This window comes from Saimiri boliviensis, chromosome 8 (assembly GCF_048565385.1).
Source record: "Saimiri boliviensis isolate mSaiBol1 chromosome 8, mSaiBol1.pri, whole genome shotgun sequence".
In the NCBI taxonomy this organism is placed as follows: Eukaryota; Metazoa; Chordata; class Mammalia; order Primates; family Cebidae; genus Saimiri; species Saimiri boliviensis.
Window position 1 is genome coordinate 55,658,226 of NC_133456.1, and position 15,353 is coordinate 55,673,578.

General features: G+C 38.5%; 1 protein-coding gene across 22 annotated transcripts in view; it reads right to left on the reverse strand.

Moving 5' to 3' along the window:
- The window catches only part of MAGI1 (membrane associated guanylate kinase, WW and PDZ domain containing 1), a 680,038-nt gene that overhangs the window by 117,125 nt on the left and 547,560 nt on the right, over window positions 1-15,353 (reverse strand). For 12 of the 22 annotated variants that reach the window (XM_039477259.2, XM_074404507.1, XM_039477263.2 and 9 more), the window contains exons 4-5: window positions 10,365-10,571; window positions 1,644-1,845 (exon numbers count right to left, since the gene is read on the reverse strand). In XM_039477259.2, coding sequence (XP_039333193.1) covers window positions 1,644-1,845; window positions 10,365-10,571 — 409 coding nt within the window. Of the gene's footprint in view, window positions 1-1,643; window positions 1,849-10,364; window positions 10,572-15,353 lie in introns of all 22 variants that reach the window. The other 10 variants (XM_074404511.1, XM_074404517.1, XM_074404508.1 and 7 more) reach the window with 1 other exon arrangement.

The following is a 15,353-nucleotide window of genomic DNA, read 5'->3' on the forward strand; positions in this document are numbered from 1 at the left end:
AGTTTTGCCATGTTGGCCAGTCTGGTCTAGAACTTGTGACCTCAGGTGTTGTGCCTGCCTTGGCCTCCCAAATGCTGAGATTACAGGCATGAACAACTGCACCAGGCTGTCAAAGAGGGTGTTCTGAGATCCAAGCCTTTTATCTAACTCTCATGTGTTCAGAAAAATCATACTGCCTTATTTTCATTTTTTTTCCTAATTATAAAACATATGGTAAATATGGTAGGCTTGGTGACTCACGTCTATAATCTCAGCACTTTGGGAGGCTGAGGTGGGGGGATCACTTAAGCCCAGGAGACAGAGGCTGCAGTGAGCTATGATCACACCACTACACTCTGGCCCAGGCAGTAGAGTGAGACCGCATCTCAGGATGGGAAAGAAAAAGTAAATAAATAAATAAATGTGTGTGTATGCACCCACACACAAAGTATAAAAAATTCACAAACCATACCAATGTAAAATGTGGCTAGAAAGTGAATTCTTTACTTAACTCAAACCCAACTGTTCATAGATACTTCTAAAATTTTTCTGTCTCTAGAACTAGATCTACATATTAATAGAAATAAATGTACACTTAGGACATACACAGGGTATGTGTGTATACGTGCATATTCTGCAAAAGTGAGATACTTCTCATAGTTTTCTGCAATGTCCTCCCATTTGTGGCTGTTGATTTAACAGTAGATCAACTTCAATCTATGTGAGTACATTAGATGAATCTGTGGTTTGATTTTTAAAATAATTTCATCAGTCATTTTCTTTTTCTTTCTTAATGGTACATGAAAACATGGTGAATCTCAATGATGGGATAATAAAGTCAAACTACAGCATTTAAAAACTGACTACTGTTGGCTAGGAAAACCACATTATCTTAGATTTTCCAGAGTGGTTTCAAATGTAGGTATTTTTTTCCTTTTCAGAAAACACTGTTAAATGTTTAACTACATAGCATTTACATTTTATAAATCTGAAAGGCATTCCTGTCTGTCTGTTCTCACACCTTAATCCATACACCTGGCATCATGTAAAAATATTAACTTAAAATGCATAGCAGACCTAAACACAAAATGCAAAAAAGGAAAATATTTATGATTTATGTTAGGCAAAGATTTCCTAACTACTACAGCAAAAGCACAAGTGACTAAAAGAAAACCGATAAATCAGACTTCATCAAAATTAAGAATTCTTGCTCTTTGAAAGACACAGTTGAGACAATGAAAAGAAAAGCCAAACTTGGAGAAAATGCATGCAGATCACAAATATGATAAAGGCATTGTATCGAGAATATATAAATAAGTCTTAATAAGAACACTGCAGTTCAATTAAGAAAAAAAAGCAATGTATTTACTGTTTTTAATGGTTAAATATGTTCTTTAAATATTATGTCATAATTTCTAAATACCATAATTTAGTTGTCTAAATCTTCATGGAAATAACCTTATTCTTCCTCAAACTGTTCAGATTCAATAAATAGGATAATAGTTAATTACCTTTTTATGCAAAACTTATTAAACCTTATTAAAAAATAACATCAGTGGGTGATCAATCCCTTAAATGTAGTTTGTATTGGCAGCTGCTAGACAGAGGGAAGGAAGGGAAAAGAGAGAGAGAGAAATTTAGGTAGAAATAATGGTATACTTTACTCTATAAAATAGACTTCTCCGTTTTCGGTATAGGCCATCTCCCAGTTTTCAGGTAGAGGACCTAAATTATCCTCTGCAGAAAGAGGTAGGTATTGAGGGAACTTCTGAGAAGGGTCCGTGATGGGAGCAGCGATGATGCTACTATTCACAGGTGGTAGTGCCGTTTCTTGCAGAGTGTGCTCGTCTTGTTCACCAGAATCGGCTGCTTAATCATGTGAAGAGATGGGGGGGGGCGTGTTGGAGGGGGGAAGGGAGAGAGAGAGGGAAGGAGGGAGAGAGGGAGAGAGAAAAAAAAGGTATTCAGCAATCACACCCCATACCTGGGAAGTACATTACTTTATACATCTACATTGTTAAACACTTTTATCCATTCCTAGTTCCTAGCCATTAACTATGACTTCTATCTTATTTAGATGTCTGTCCCTTAATTAGAAGGCATCAAAATAATCAATGATATTAATTTTACTTAAAAAGAAGGGGGTAAAAAAATCCCAAATAATGCATTGTTCACAATCTTGGAAATGTCAAAGAAGAATCCCATTTATGACTCAAATTCTTAAACTAAGAAGGCCATCAAAACACAAATGGATCTGCACCCTCATTCCATAGGTATCATTTGATTTCATTATTCAGAAAATGTTTGAGTACCAAAAAAAAATAAAAAAGTATTCAGGGTGAAAACACAGATACAGTGACATTATTACCCATTCTTGTACAAATGATTTTATAAGTTATTTTTAAATTTGTATAAATATTTTTGGTAGACACTGGCAAAGATCAAAGAATGATAAATTAACCTGAAAAGTATACAAAAGTTTAGAATATGGAGATAGTTATGCTAGTGAGTCAGATTTGAACCTCGTCTGGAAAAGTTACATTCCTATGAAAACCAAGACAGTTACCCCTAGAACAGTATCAAGTGGGCGGACTGATTTGACTTGAGTCTCAAAAGAAGGCTTGAAGTACTTGAGTCTCCTTGCCGTCTTATTAACTAGAAACATCGGAGGTGATGTCATCAAAGTATCCCCAAATGGCATTGTTGACATTCTGGCTGAATTTTTATAGAGGCCGATGATATCAACTGTCAATCTCTATGGGGCTTTAAAGCTTAATAATAAAGGTATGCAGTGAATTTCTATCTCGCACAGTAATTCTCCTGTAGACATTTCTGAGTTAGTGAAAACAGAATGAAGAATGATAAAAGGCTGTTTTCAAAGCTTTCTCTGATGAGAAGCTCCCAATGACACACATGGGAGTAAAAGTAATCTAAAAGCTGGATGGAGGACATGCCAAGCCTGCTAAACCACCACCACCACCAAAAATGCACCACCCTTGGGGAGGCTGGCTGTAGGTATTCCCAGCCCTGCATCTATTTGCTCTTCTCCTGGTAGCACTACTCAGGTGTCCTTGTGGTGCCCCCCTCCACTCCAGGCCCACATGGTCCAGGTGGGGACCTACTCCTGGCTCCATATCATACGCTTTGCCAATGAGGAGTATTCTATCATTTTAATCTTTGTTATTAGGTCCGGAATAGGTACTTGATCTAAGGCAAACAAATTTGAATGCCAGACATAGAAGATTTACTGGAACTGTCAAGCAAGAGGTGGTTGCTTGAGGCTGGAACCTATTTGCTAACGGGTTCTCACACTGTCGGTATTGGCAGCCATCTTGACATAGCTTGACATGAACTGCCAGAGAATTAAGTCCACACAGAGAAGAGGAGAGGTGAAAGATGGAGAAAGTCATTTAATCTCCCTGGCTGTGTGTCTGATCTCTGATTTCATACCTGAAATCAAAGACACCCTTCATTTTGATAGCTTGAACCCCTAAATTCACTTTCCTGCTTAAACCAATCTGGGTTAGTTTTGCAACCTGCATCCAAGAGTGCAGATTAATAGATCAACTATAAGTAAGGGAACAGAAACAAAATTAGACCAACACAGAAGAAAAATTTTGAAATTACTAATCAATAGCAAAATAAATTCAAAACCAGTCAAGAATTAAGAGTCACTTTTAATTCTCTAGGAGCCAACAAATATTCATTTCTGGCATATCTTTGGAAGGTAGACTTTTCACACTTCGGTGCATAAAAGAATCACCTGGAGAGATTGTTAAAATGCATAATTCTGGCTTTGTCCTCCAGAAAACAGGTTTGAGGTATGGTCCCAAAATGCACACTTTAAAAGTACCCAGGTGAGGAAGGTTCAGGTGCTGTATGAGCTACACTTTAAAAACAAAGACACAAAGAGTTCTCTTATGAACTAAAAGAAAAAATGATGTAGCAAATCAATTGTTAAAAAGTTCTAATTTCAGTTGGGAATTACTCTACTCCCTTCTTGGTTTATACCTGCCACATTCCAGAACCACCAGAACCTCTGGCTCCTAGGACAGGTGTTGCCCTGCAGTTAATGAGCAGAGAGTGGTACAGTCTCTGGCTACATACTCCTCTGTGCACCAGTGCCAGGCCAGTATGCTAATGAGATGTGTAGCGAGTGGGTCTAGGCTGAAGGGAGCTGGGCACTCAGTGCCAGAGAGTTTGCGTCCTGGAGGAGAGGCGACTTGCAGTTGCCAAACTTCTGATTTTTCAAGACAAGCTGGAAATCTGTGTTTTTATGTAAAATCTCCCAAGTTTCCAAACACAATTCCTTTAAAAAATAATGCAGTGTGACACCAGTGAAAAATGAAAGGTCATGATTATGAGCACTGATCCTGGAGCCAAACTGCCTGAGTTTGAATCCTGGCTTTATCATTTACTAACGTGGGCAAAGTACTTAACCAAGTGTGGTTAATTGAGGTCACTTGCTCATCTGGAAAATTGGGACAATAACAATCCCTACCTCACAGGATTGTGGGGAGAATTAAATGGATAAGGCATTCAGAACAGCATTTAACACATAGCAAGCCACACTAAGCAGCTGCCAGCAGCAAAAGCACCTCTATCCTTATCAAAATTATGATTACTTGTGTCTTCAGGCCAGACCTGGCTCCCAGCTTGCAAATGTTACAAAAAGGTGGAAAAAGCATAGGTTATAATATCAGACCACAGATTATAGTCTTGTCTGCTTCTATGTATTTGGCTTTGCCTTTCTGAGCATACATTTCTCAATCTGTAAAATGGGCACAATGTATACAGCATAAGAACAGAATTAACACGTACAAAGTGCCTGGCACCTGAGATGTGCTCAATGGGTGCTTGGGACTGAGACCTCTTATTGGAAATACAACTGTCCAAACTCAGTGACTGCCTTTTCACTTAGGAGGCAGCAAACTGTCAGGATGATAATAATATTATTATTAAAGAATTTTAATTAATGTATTTTAATAGAAACTGGATATAACAGGAAAAGGGTAGTGCCAATGAGTGAGCCACTACATGTGAAATGAGATGCACTCAATTTAACAGTGAGTGTACACATGCTTAAAAAAAAAAAAAAAGGTCCTGCCAGTATTCCTAAACACTGCATGAAGGGAATATAAGTTCTCTGGGAAAATCTCTCAGTAATTTTAATTTCCTGGAGGAAAAAAAATCCCTCCAGCAACTAGATCTTATTTTAAGTTATCCAAGCATTTGTTTTTATTTCACATGCTTTCCATATCTTCTTCTCAGCTCAACAGAATCTTAATCTCATTCTCTGAAAGAAAATAGAAAGTCCAAAAATGAGCTGCTGGCACAGACATATGGCAGACTCAGGAATTCACAGCCTTAGTCATGACTTTGACTTATGCTGTGATTAAAAAAAAAAAAAAAAAATTCTTCTGTTGGGTCATGGTGGCATGTGCCTGTGCCTGTAATCCTAGCTATTCAGGAGGCTGAGGAGGAAGGACTGCTTGAGCCCAGGAGTTTGAGACCAGACTAGGCATCACAGTGAGACCACATCTCTTAAAAAAAAAAAAAAAAAAAAAAAAAAAAAAAAAAAAAAAAATTAAAAACTAGCTGGGTGAGGTGGTACGTGTCCATAGTCCCAGTTACTGGGGAGGCTTAGGTGGGAGAATCACTTTAACCTGGGAGGTTGAAGCTGCAGTGAGCTGTGATTGCACCACTGCACTCCAGCCTGGGTAGCAGAATGAGACCCTGTCTCAAACAAAACCTTTCATTTAATTCACCAAAGATTTAGGAGCACTGCCACCACTTTCTTACTACAGGTTGCCAGTGAATGTACAGAGAACAGATAGAATGGAATACTCGAACAAGATAGAATGGGGAGACAGGGAACCTGGCTCTCCCATTGTTCAATGGCCTAACAGTTACAGTCAGTCCTTCAGGGTTCTTATCTGCAAAACTGGGAGGTAATACCTGGATTGCTTCTCTCCCAAGATTTTTCAGGAAGTTTGTGAGATACATGTAAAAATGGTTTGGAAAACATAAATAAATATAAATGATATTTTTATTCATAGTAAATCAGAAGCTTCCAAGCATTTACACACACACACACACACACACACACACACACACACACACACACACATTCGCTCTCTCTCTCTCAGACTTTTGAAGGTGACTTCAAGAACATAAGCCAAGTCAAAGAAAATTTCTGAAGCTCATTTTACATTATACATGCTTGTAGGTTTATCTGTATCTACCACTGTGCACAACCAGTAATAATCTTTGAGGCTTCATAAAGCTGCTGAACTTGATTTAAAACACAAATAGCATAGTAGGTGTGCACTCAGGCTGTGGAGTCGAACTTTCTGGGTTGCGGTGGCAGCTTTGACCCTGCCTCACTGGTTTTGTGATACTGGACAAGGTATTTGACCTCCATGGTATACACATAAAGAGCTCAGCAAAGTGCCTGCCATATAGTCTGTACTTGAGAAACATTAGCTCTTACAGAAATGAATATCTCTTAACATTCCAAAGCAATGCTTTATCACTGTCTAACAACAAAAAAAGAAGTGTCAGCAACCTAATGTTTAAGAGTATCAGGGATTATTGAAGGAAAAAAGCCTAGAAACATGATTAGGTAATGGTTTGATGTCTCTCAGAGGTGTTCATGGATGAACATGTTACTTTTTAGTTGTAGTGATTTGTTACACATTTTATTTATTTATTTATTTTTTTGAGACAGAGTTTCCCTCTGTCGCCTAGGCTGGAGTGCAATGGCATGCTCTCGGCTCACTGCAACCTCCGCCTCCTGGAATCAGGCAATTTTCCTGCCTCAGCCTCCTGAGTAGCTAGGATAACAGGCACCCGCTACCATACTCTGCTAATTTTTGTATTTTTAGTAGAGACGGGGTTTCATCATGTTGGCCAGGCCGGTCTCAAATTCCAAACCTCAGATGATCTGCTTGCCTCAGCCTCCCAAAGTGCTGGGATTACAGGTGTGAGCCACCACACCTGGCCCTTATTACACACTTCCTAAGTTGTCTATAATGAACACAATATTTTTGCAAGTCTTTGTATATATAACTGCTTTGGACAACCGTGTAACTCTACCTTCATTAAGCACACATTGGAAGTGTTCTTTCTCAAGGGCTCTTTTAGGTCCATAAATTGGGCACAATTTGTAGAAGACTGTCCCATTGCTTTGTGTTCAACAGTCAGTTCCATGGTGAGCATCTGGGATGGATGCTCACCACTCAGCTTCTGCCTTAATCAATCACTGCAGAAAGGAAGGGTGGGCTGCCTTCCCAGGATGCTTCTGGCCAATAGGCTCCCTGATCTTTTGCCTGCAAACAGTTCCAGCATTATTCAGGCATGTTATTGAGGCATACCTTATTCACAAGACTCAAGCAAAAGGCAGCTAAGATAAAAACAGCAGCAAATTATTAAAAATATCCTGGTAAATATAATTTTTAATGGCTTCATAGCATTTCCACATTTTGATATAATCCTCATGCCTTTATCATAGCTGGCCCAAGCAGGAGCCAACACCTCATTATGCCACTGTCACTCTAAGTTTAAAGTGACTGGCGGATTCCTGTTTAACATGGTTCAGAATACGAAATGCTTTGACACCACTAGTTTCACATACTTATGGACTGGGTAGTGTTAATTACTTGAAAGATTTAGCATGAGTTAGTGTATGACAGATTGTTAGCTGTCACAGGTGTAGTGTTATAAGTGAGGGGACAGTCAACATGCTCCGCACATTGTGAAGAGGTCCCATCACGTGCATCTCTCAAGGCCACTTTTTCCTCCATGCCTCTTCTTTGTATCAGACAAAAATGTGAAGAACACAATCAGATGCCACTTGGCTTTCTGTTCTGTGCAGAAACTAATCATCAGATTGATTTTGGCAAGGATAACCAGGGCCCACAAATTGTTCTAAGATGCCAGGATTTGAAGTAGAGGTTTTATGGGGTCAGATTTTCTGAGGCATGGCTTGTAGAGAGGGAGACGGATAGTAGTTAGAAATAGGAAATGCATCTAGACTGACAGTCAACTACCTCTACTTCGTTCCTCCTTTCTACCAAAAAATCTATTTAATAAATGGAGGACAAATAGAGGCACACAAGCTTTTTAGGGACTACCCAAACTGCGTGGCAGAACAGTTTTGCTGCACACTACCCCCAACGTTTTCCATTTCTGTGACCACAACTATGGTTTAGGTTATACCATGATTTGCTATTCTTATTTATTAAAATATCAAGACATTAAAGTATGAGAAATGTTAACATGTGTTCATGATCTGTTTTCATTTTGGTAAGGGCCACTATAAATAGGTGAAAGATTCCTAAATGAATGAAATCAGCTGATTTCTATTAAAGCATAGGTAAAAGGTATAATATTTCTTCCAGATATTACAACTATAGGGCAGGCACTGGTCTAACCCATTCTAATTGAGAAAACGGAAATTTTCATGGAGTCAAATTCACACAGTTGGAAGGAGAAACTCAGAAATAATCTAACCCTAGCCAGTAATTTTACACGTGAATGAGTTAGTCATAATTTTCATAAAAATACAACTACCAGCCCGGCACGGTGGCCCAGGCCTATAATCCCAGCACTTTGGGAGACCAAGGTGGGCAGATCATAAAGGACCAGCCTGACCAACATGGTGAAACCCCACCTCTACTAAAAATACAAAAAAATTAGCTGGGTGTGATGGCGCCCACCTGTAATCACAGCTACTCAGGACGTTAAGGCAGGAAAATGCTTGAACCCAGGAGGTGGAGGTTGCAGTGGGCCAAGATCGTGCCACTGCACTCCAGCCTCGGCGACAAAGTGAAACTCTATCTCAAAAAAAAAAAAAAAAAAAAAGACAACTCCCAAGAGCCAAGCCAGGATAACAAACAAATCTCCCTGGTCTTTACCTAACACTTCTTATACAAATGTTGGGTTATCCTACAGCTATGACAATAAAGTCATCAAAAAATTTTTATTTCCTTTTGATAAATTTTAGGCTTCTGAGTTTAGTTAATAAATAACAAAAACCTCAGTGAGGTCCATATAGGTTGCAGACAGTATTCAAAAATAACAAACTTTTCCTAAATATCCTGTTAGAGTTGGCAGCACAGGGGAAAACAGAGTCTACTAATCTCCCCGTTCACTAGGGCTGATGCTAATAAAGTAATGACCAAAGTATAGTAATGTAAGAAAGGGCCACTATGGGAGAGTATAATCTCATATGTTGAAAATGGATAATTTATTAATAGCTGTAACTCTAAAATATTAAAGAAAATATTTAAGTAGAGACAAGGTGTTCTTCTAATCCACTGCACTATAGACTGAAGTTACTCCTATCTTACTCAGCTGTTACATTTTGATTTACTATGTAAGGTCAAATCCTCATATAGCAAAAAATATTTCTCAGCTCTTCTGGGTCACTGCACTAACCCAAGGAACAAACAACATTATTATTATTATTATTATTATTATTATTATTTTTATTTTTAGAAACAGAGTCTTGTTCTGTCACCCAGACTACAGTGCAGCAGTGCAATCTTGGCTCACTGCAACCTCTGCCCCACAGGGAACACACAACATTATATCCTCTGTGAATGGTACCCCTTGGAGTTGTGCAATACTAGGCCTGAATGGCCTTACCCAAAGGTCTTGTCCTTGAAAATCCCTTCATAAAATACAACATACCTAAGCTTGGAGTTAGACAGCCCTGAATATAGATAGAACATATATAATATAGTCAGTAATACACAGGCTATATAATATAGAATATAGGCTATATTAATATAGAATGCATATATAAGCTATAATGTTAGAATTTTATTTTTCCATCTGTTCCCCTTTTAGGGCATATAGCAATTTTGCATAAGTTAACTGAATACGTAATATCCTCCAAAGATATAAAAGGATGCTGCTGGCCAGCATCAACTGACATTAAACAGATAAAACACATTCTCATATTTTGCTTCACAGCAATCAGCCATAACAGAGAGATGCCGCAAGTTCCTCCACAAAAATAATGAACAAAATACAATTTTATATATATATATATATATATATATATATATATATATATATATATATATAATTTTGAAGAGAAAGACACCATGTTGATTATTTTCTCATTTTCCTTCTTCACACATTCACCCCTAGCTCCCTTAAGGTATTCTGGTGAAGTTAAAATATTCCTGTAAAGGGACATGAAAAGAAGAACATAGAAAGGACCATCTCTTTTCCAAGCACTGTGTGGTCCAAGTTTGAATTCTGGCAACACTACAAAATCCCTCGAGAACAGTATCCTTCTCAAAACTCTATGCAAAAGCCTCCCCGTCATCCCTTTCCCAGATCCACTGAGGGCAACATGGTCTGACCTTTACCTGTAAAGCTACTGTTCATTTCAGGAACGTCATCCTCTTCCTCATTCTCCGCATGGACTATGCCAGCATTTTGCATATCATTGTAGGACTTGGTTCTCTTCGGGGTCGACTGCTTAGAGCCAGACTGAAGGCTTTGCAAGGCATCCGTCGTGATCACTTTCCCACTGACTGGCTGGCTAGGAGGCTTGGGTGTCCCATAATAGTTTCCTAGGTGATGGAGAGACACATTTGCATGTTTCAAAAGGAATACTTTGCTTTTTTTCAAGACTTCACATCCAAATCTCTAGGCACATTTAAAAAATTACACTAGAAAACCAGAACAAACTGTATTTTATTTCTGGAGTAGGTTAGAAAAGATGTCTTTCCTATCTAGGTAGACACAGTGATTTCAGAAGGGAAGAGGAAAGCTGTATTGTTAGTGCAAAGAACCTACTAGGGCTAAAAACAAAGGAGGCTATGCTGAACAGTAAACCTTCCTCCTCATTACATTTGAATATCAATTGGTCATCTTTTTATATATATGCACCAGCATCATGCTGAATCCGATTTAGAGCAAGCCTCACAAAAGATAAAAAATTCATTACTGCCGGCATCCTTCCAGGCCTAAAAAGTTGAGGTCACCTTCCCTTAATAAGGGGACTCATCAAGAGGGAACCAGGGCAATATTTAAAAAGGAGGACAGTAAACCCCATGCGGCACCTCTTTAGCTGAATGGCAGGCTTGACTCTCAGGGTCAAGCGGGGTAGGAACAAACCCTTACCAAGTCTTAACAGAAAACCCTGTGTCAACGGTGGCACCCACTATGGGTTGCTCTTCAAGTAGTGGCCCATCTTTACTTTCAGCCACCCTTTCCCTGTTTGATTTATGTACCACTGAAGTGTGCTATGTGATTCTCACTTGACATAAATAGATTTTTACATTTTAATTTATTTTAGTGGATACATATATTTTTAATTTGCAACAGAGAATTCTCACTGGTAAGGGATGATAGCGATATAAAGTTTGCCTTTAGAATGTAAGAAAACAGCAGTACTTTAAAAAACTGACTTATTTTTCACTTGAAGTTTAAAACGACAGTTTTATATAGAAATTAATCAGCTGAATACATAATAGTGATGGTAGTAAAAAGTTTCCTTTTGGGAAGTTAAAAAGCTATTTTTAAAGGTTATTTTAAAGATAATATTAAGTAAATAATATGTGTTCCCACATGAACAAAATCATAAAGGGTAGTTCATCAAGATCAAAGTTTGAAAAACAATTGATAATCAATAATATTCAGAGACTACATGATGAAAGAAATCAACCTTAGAATGTCATCGATCCATTTACCACTTCACATCTTTTAGAGTAAGGCTAGGAAGATAGGAAATGATTTTGAGATCTTGAATCAATCCTAATTAAAGTTTGTAATTCTTTGCTGAGTAAAGCAGAATTTGCAAATAATAATAAATCCTGTACACACTGTTTCTTCCCAAGGATCCAACCCCACCGTCTTACCTCAGTACACAGTTACATAACATACACATTTTATTACATAAGCACCCTCCGCAAAAAAAATAAAGGCAAAAGGAGACAGCAATAGCCTAGCCTTCATGAAATATAATAAAGAATTTGCTTCTAAGTTGGGTACAGTGGCTCATTCCTGTAACCCCAGCACATTGGGAGGCTGAGGTGGGCTAACCACTTTAGCTCAGTTCAAGACTAGCCTGGCCAACATGGTAAAATCCTGTCTCTAAAAAATGTACAAAAATTAGCTGGGCTTGGTGGTGCTCTCCTGTAGTCCCAGCTACTTGGGGCCGGGGGGAGGAGGGGTGCTGAAGAAACAAGGATTTCTTAAGCCTGGAAAGTCGAAGCTGCAGTGAGCAGAGATAGTGCCCCTGCCCTCCAGCCTGGGTGACAGAGCTAGATCCCGTCTCAAAAAAAAAAAAAAAAAAAAAAAAGTTTCTCTCAGGTTTTATTCTTATAAATAAGGTTTCCTTTTTAAGAAAAAGGAGTTTAATAATGTTTTTTAAAAACGTTTTTTGAATCATCAGAATTTATAGAGATACACATCCACTTTTCTTTGAGATGAGTGTAATAGTCTGTATTAGCAGGAAAAAACAACATACAATTTTTAAAAAATGCAGTACATGAAAGAGCACCATGTTCATATCTGAAGGGTGCCAGGTAGAAACCTGACACGCACATTCTGGTGGCTTATCCTTAACTCTATCATACGAGTTTTTTCATAGGAAGTAATCTATCTATTTCTTCAAAAATCTTATTTCAGGTTTCCAACTTAAAGGCACTAGAATTGGGTAGAAGTAGCTTGAAGACAAGCATCCCACATGTGTCTTTAGCGGCTAAAACTTAAGCAAAGAAGAAATTAGCACATGTGTCAACCAAGAAATGCACTTAATCTTGCATTTCTACAGAGGCTGTATCAAAGGGTTTTTCATGCCTTCACTGAAGGTGTAACTAGGCCAAACTATTAACGTTCTCATTAACTAAAGACTATTTAGTGAAGTTAAGAAGGTATGATGGTTAACTTTTAAAAATAGTCTCCATAGTGGTAAAAAAGAGAGAGAGAGAGACAAAGCTCTACTGAATTTTTCATTCCTTACAATCACTATTATATCAAGGCATCATGTACATTTTTCAGTTAGACGTTAAACTAAGACTAATGTCTATAAATAAGAACCTTCCACTGAAAACGGTGGAACCCTTCCCTCATAATTTTTATATGTATAATTTCCTAACCATATCACTCAGTTTCCATGCCATTAAACTGAAGTGTTTAATGGCATTCATAAAATTATTAACCATTTAAAATCAATTAAAACTTCAACATCTGCATTTATGGCAGAAATTTCCAAGCACTTAGTGCTTGGAAAATGAAAGTTCCACTTAAATTTGACAAATATGTGTGGAGTTTCTATTAGGTATCTGCTCTCACTTTTCAAGTTGAAAATCTTTCTTAAGTTCATAAATAATTAGCAGATTTGTCAGTGCAACTACATACAACCCAAAACAATCCACTTGTTCACAATGGTTTCTATTTCTGGAAATTAGTTAAACATTGACTGGAGACAGAAAAAAATAGATAATATTAGGTTGAACCATATGAAATTGCTGTTGTAGAAGACACACTGTCACACATAAGCAATTTCACTTGCTTTAACCTAATGAGTGGCCATGAGCGATACTGCAGAGCCTTGGCACACCATATCCCGGGGTAAAAGTCTTGGAAGGGACAGCTCAGAGTTGAAATCTCACTACTAACTAACTAGCTGTGTGACTCTGGGCAAGTCTTTGTCCTCCTTTAACTTGGGATTCTAAGAGAACCTAGTTTACAGCTAGCATAGCTAGTTTACACTTAGAATAGGACAGTAACTCGTTTACACCTAGAACTTGGTTAAAGGCAGACCATCTCATTTTGTCCTATTCTAGGTCTAGATGGTCTGACTTTAACCAATGCTAAAGTCTGCCGCTACGGTGAAACTAGGTAAATGCTACCTAACTAGTGCAAGTTTCTAATCTTTAAAATGACGTCCATACCACATTGTTTTGAGGATCAAAGAGATCATGTATACAAAGTGCCACACGTGGTAACTGAGCAATAAGCAAGCAAACCTATCAATAACCAAATAGCCAAGTCTTCTACATTCAGTCTCTCTAATACTATCCTTGTGAATTGTCACAGCACCAACTGTGACAATTAACTAATGCAGAGTTTTCAAAGGTACTCTGTAAACCATAAGGCGTTAAATATGAGACAGTGTTATTATTATCCAAATCTCTCCACTATTTCTTATTTTCTGTACTGAAACCTACAACATTTATAGAAAAGTTTCTGTCTAGTAGTATTCTAACTGCAGAGGGTTTAAACTTTCATACACCACTGTTTTAAAATAATTTGGCTTAGTGACCAACCTTTAAAATTAGAAAGCTTCCAGTTGAAGTCTGGATTCTCAGTGCTGCCTGACAAAGTGTAAAGTCTGGTTCCAGGGACACTAACTCTTATAGAGGATGGTGAAAAGCAAGTATGCATCTAAAACCAGCTCACGTGAACATACTAACCAAGGATTTCTGCAGACAAATTTTTGCTTCTCCTTTTGGTTTGCCTGACCCTTGGCAGAAAAAGACCTTGTGCTCCACCTAGAACAGTGCCCTAAGGCTGCTGAAATGCAAGGGCATGGGCAGATACAGGGGCATGAGCAGAGGCATGAGTAGATAAAGAAAACCTCAAATTTCAAAAAGTCCTCAATAATTCACAGATTAGCCTTTGAGTGAATTGTTTTTTTGGAGAACCTGCTTTTGGCCCTGGGCTTTTGGACAAAAACTCTGGCTGTCTTCTTTCAACATTGGCTGTCTTATTCTGCTGTGAACTGTCCTTACCGTGCAACAATGGGCGGGATGGGTCATGTATGCTCCAGTTTGCCACAGTCACCACTGATTTTTGCCTCTATACAGCCTATTCACTCTCTTACTTGGCTTATCTGGCCCCTCAGGCATTTGAGTTCAAGACTCCAACCTTCCAGAAAGCATTCAACTTTTGCAATAGTTTGCACTCTTGTCACAATCCAGCAAAGTCTACCCATAGCAGAAACACAAACCTTACAAAGTCGAGCCATGTAGAAACACAAACCTTACAGACAGTATGAACCATGCAACAGAGACTCTGTGAAGCATATGTGGATGACTTTATGGTACTAAACTAAAAATCATCTGAAAAATTACAAATGATTAATAATTTAATTGGGGCTATCACTTGGCAGACTGCACAGTGTCTAGGAGCCGTGGGCATGATTGTCCCACAGGCTGTGCGTTATCCAACACGTTTCCTGCAGTGGCTGGGCTCCCTCCCAAGTGGAAACTTGTTCTCTGTTGCTATTTTCAGAACGAGTTCTACAACAAAACTCAACAGGGAGGGTGGCCAGGGAGGAAAGCGGAGGGCAAAGGAGGACTTGAGAGGAAGCCACGGCTGGCCTTAATTAATAAGCACAATCT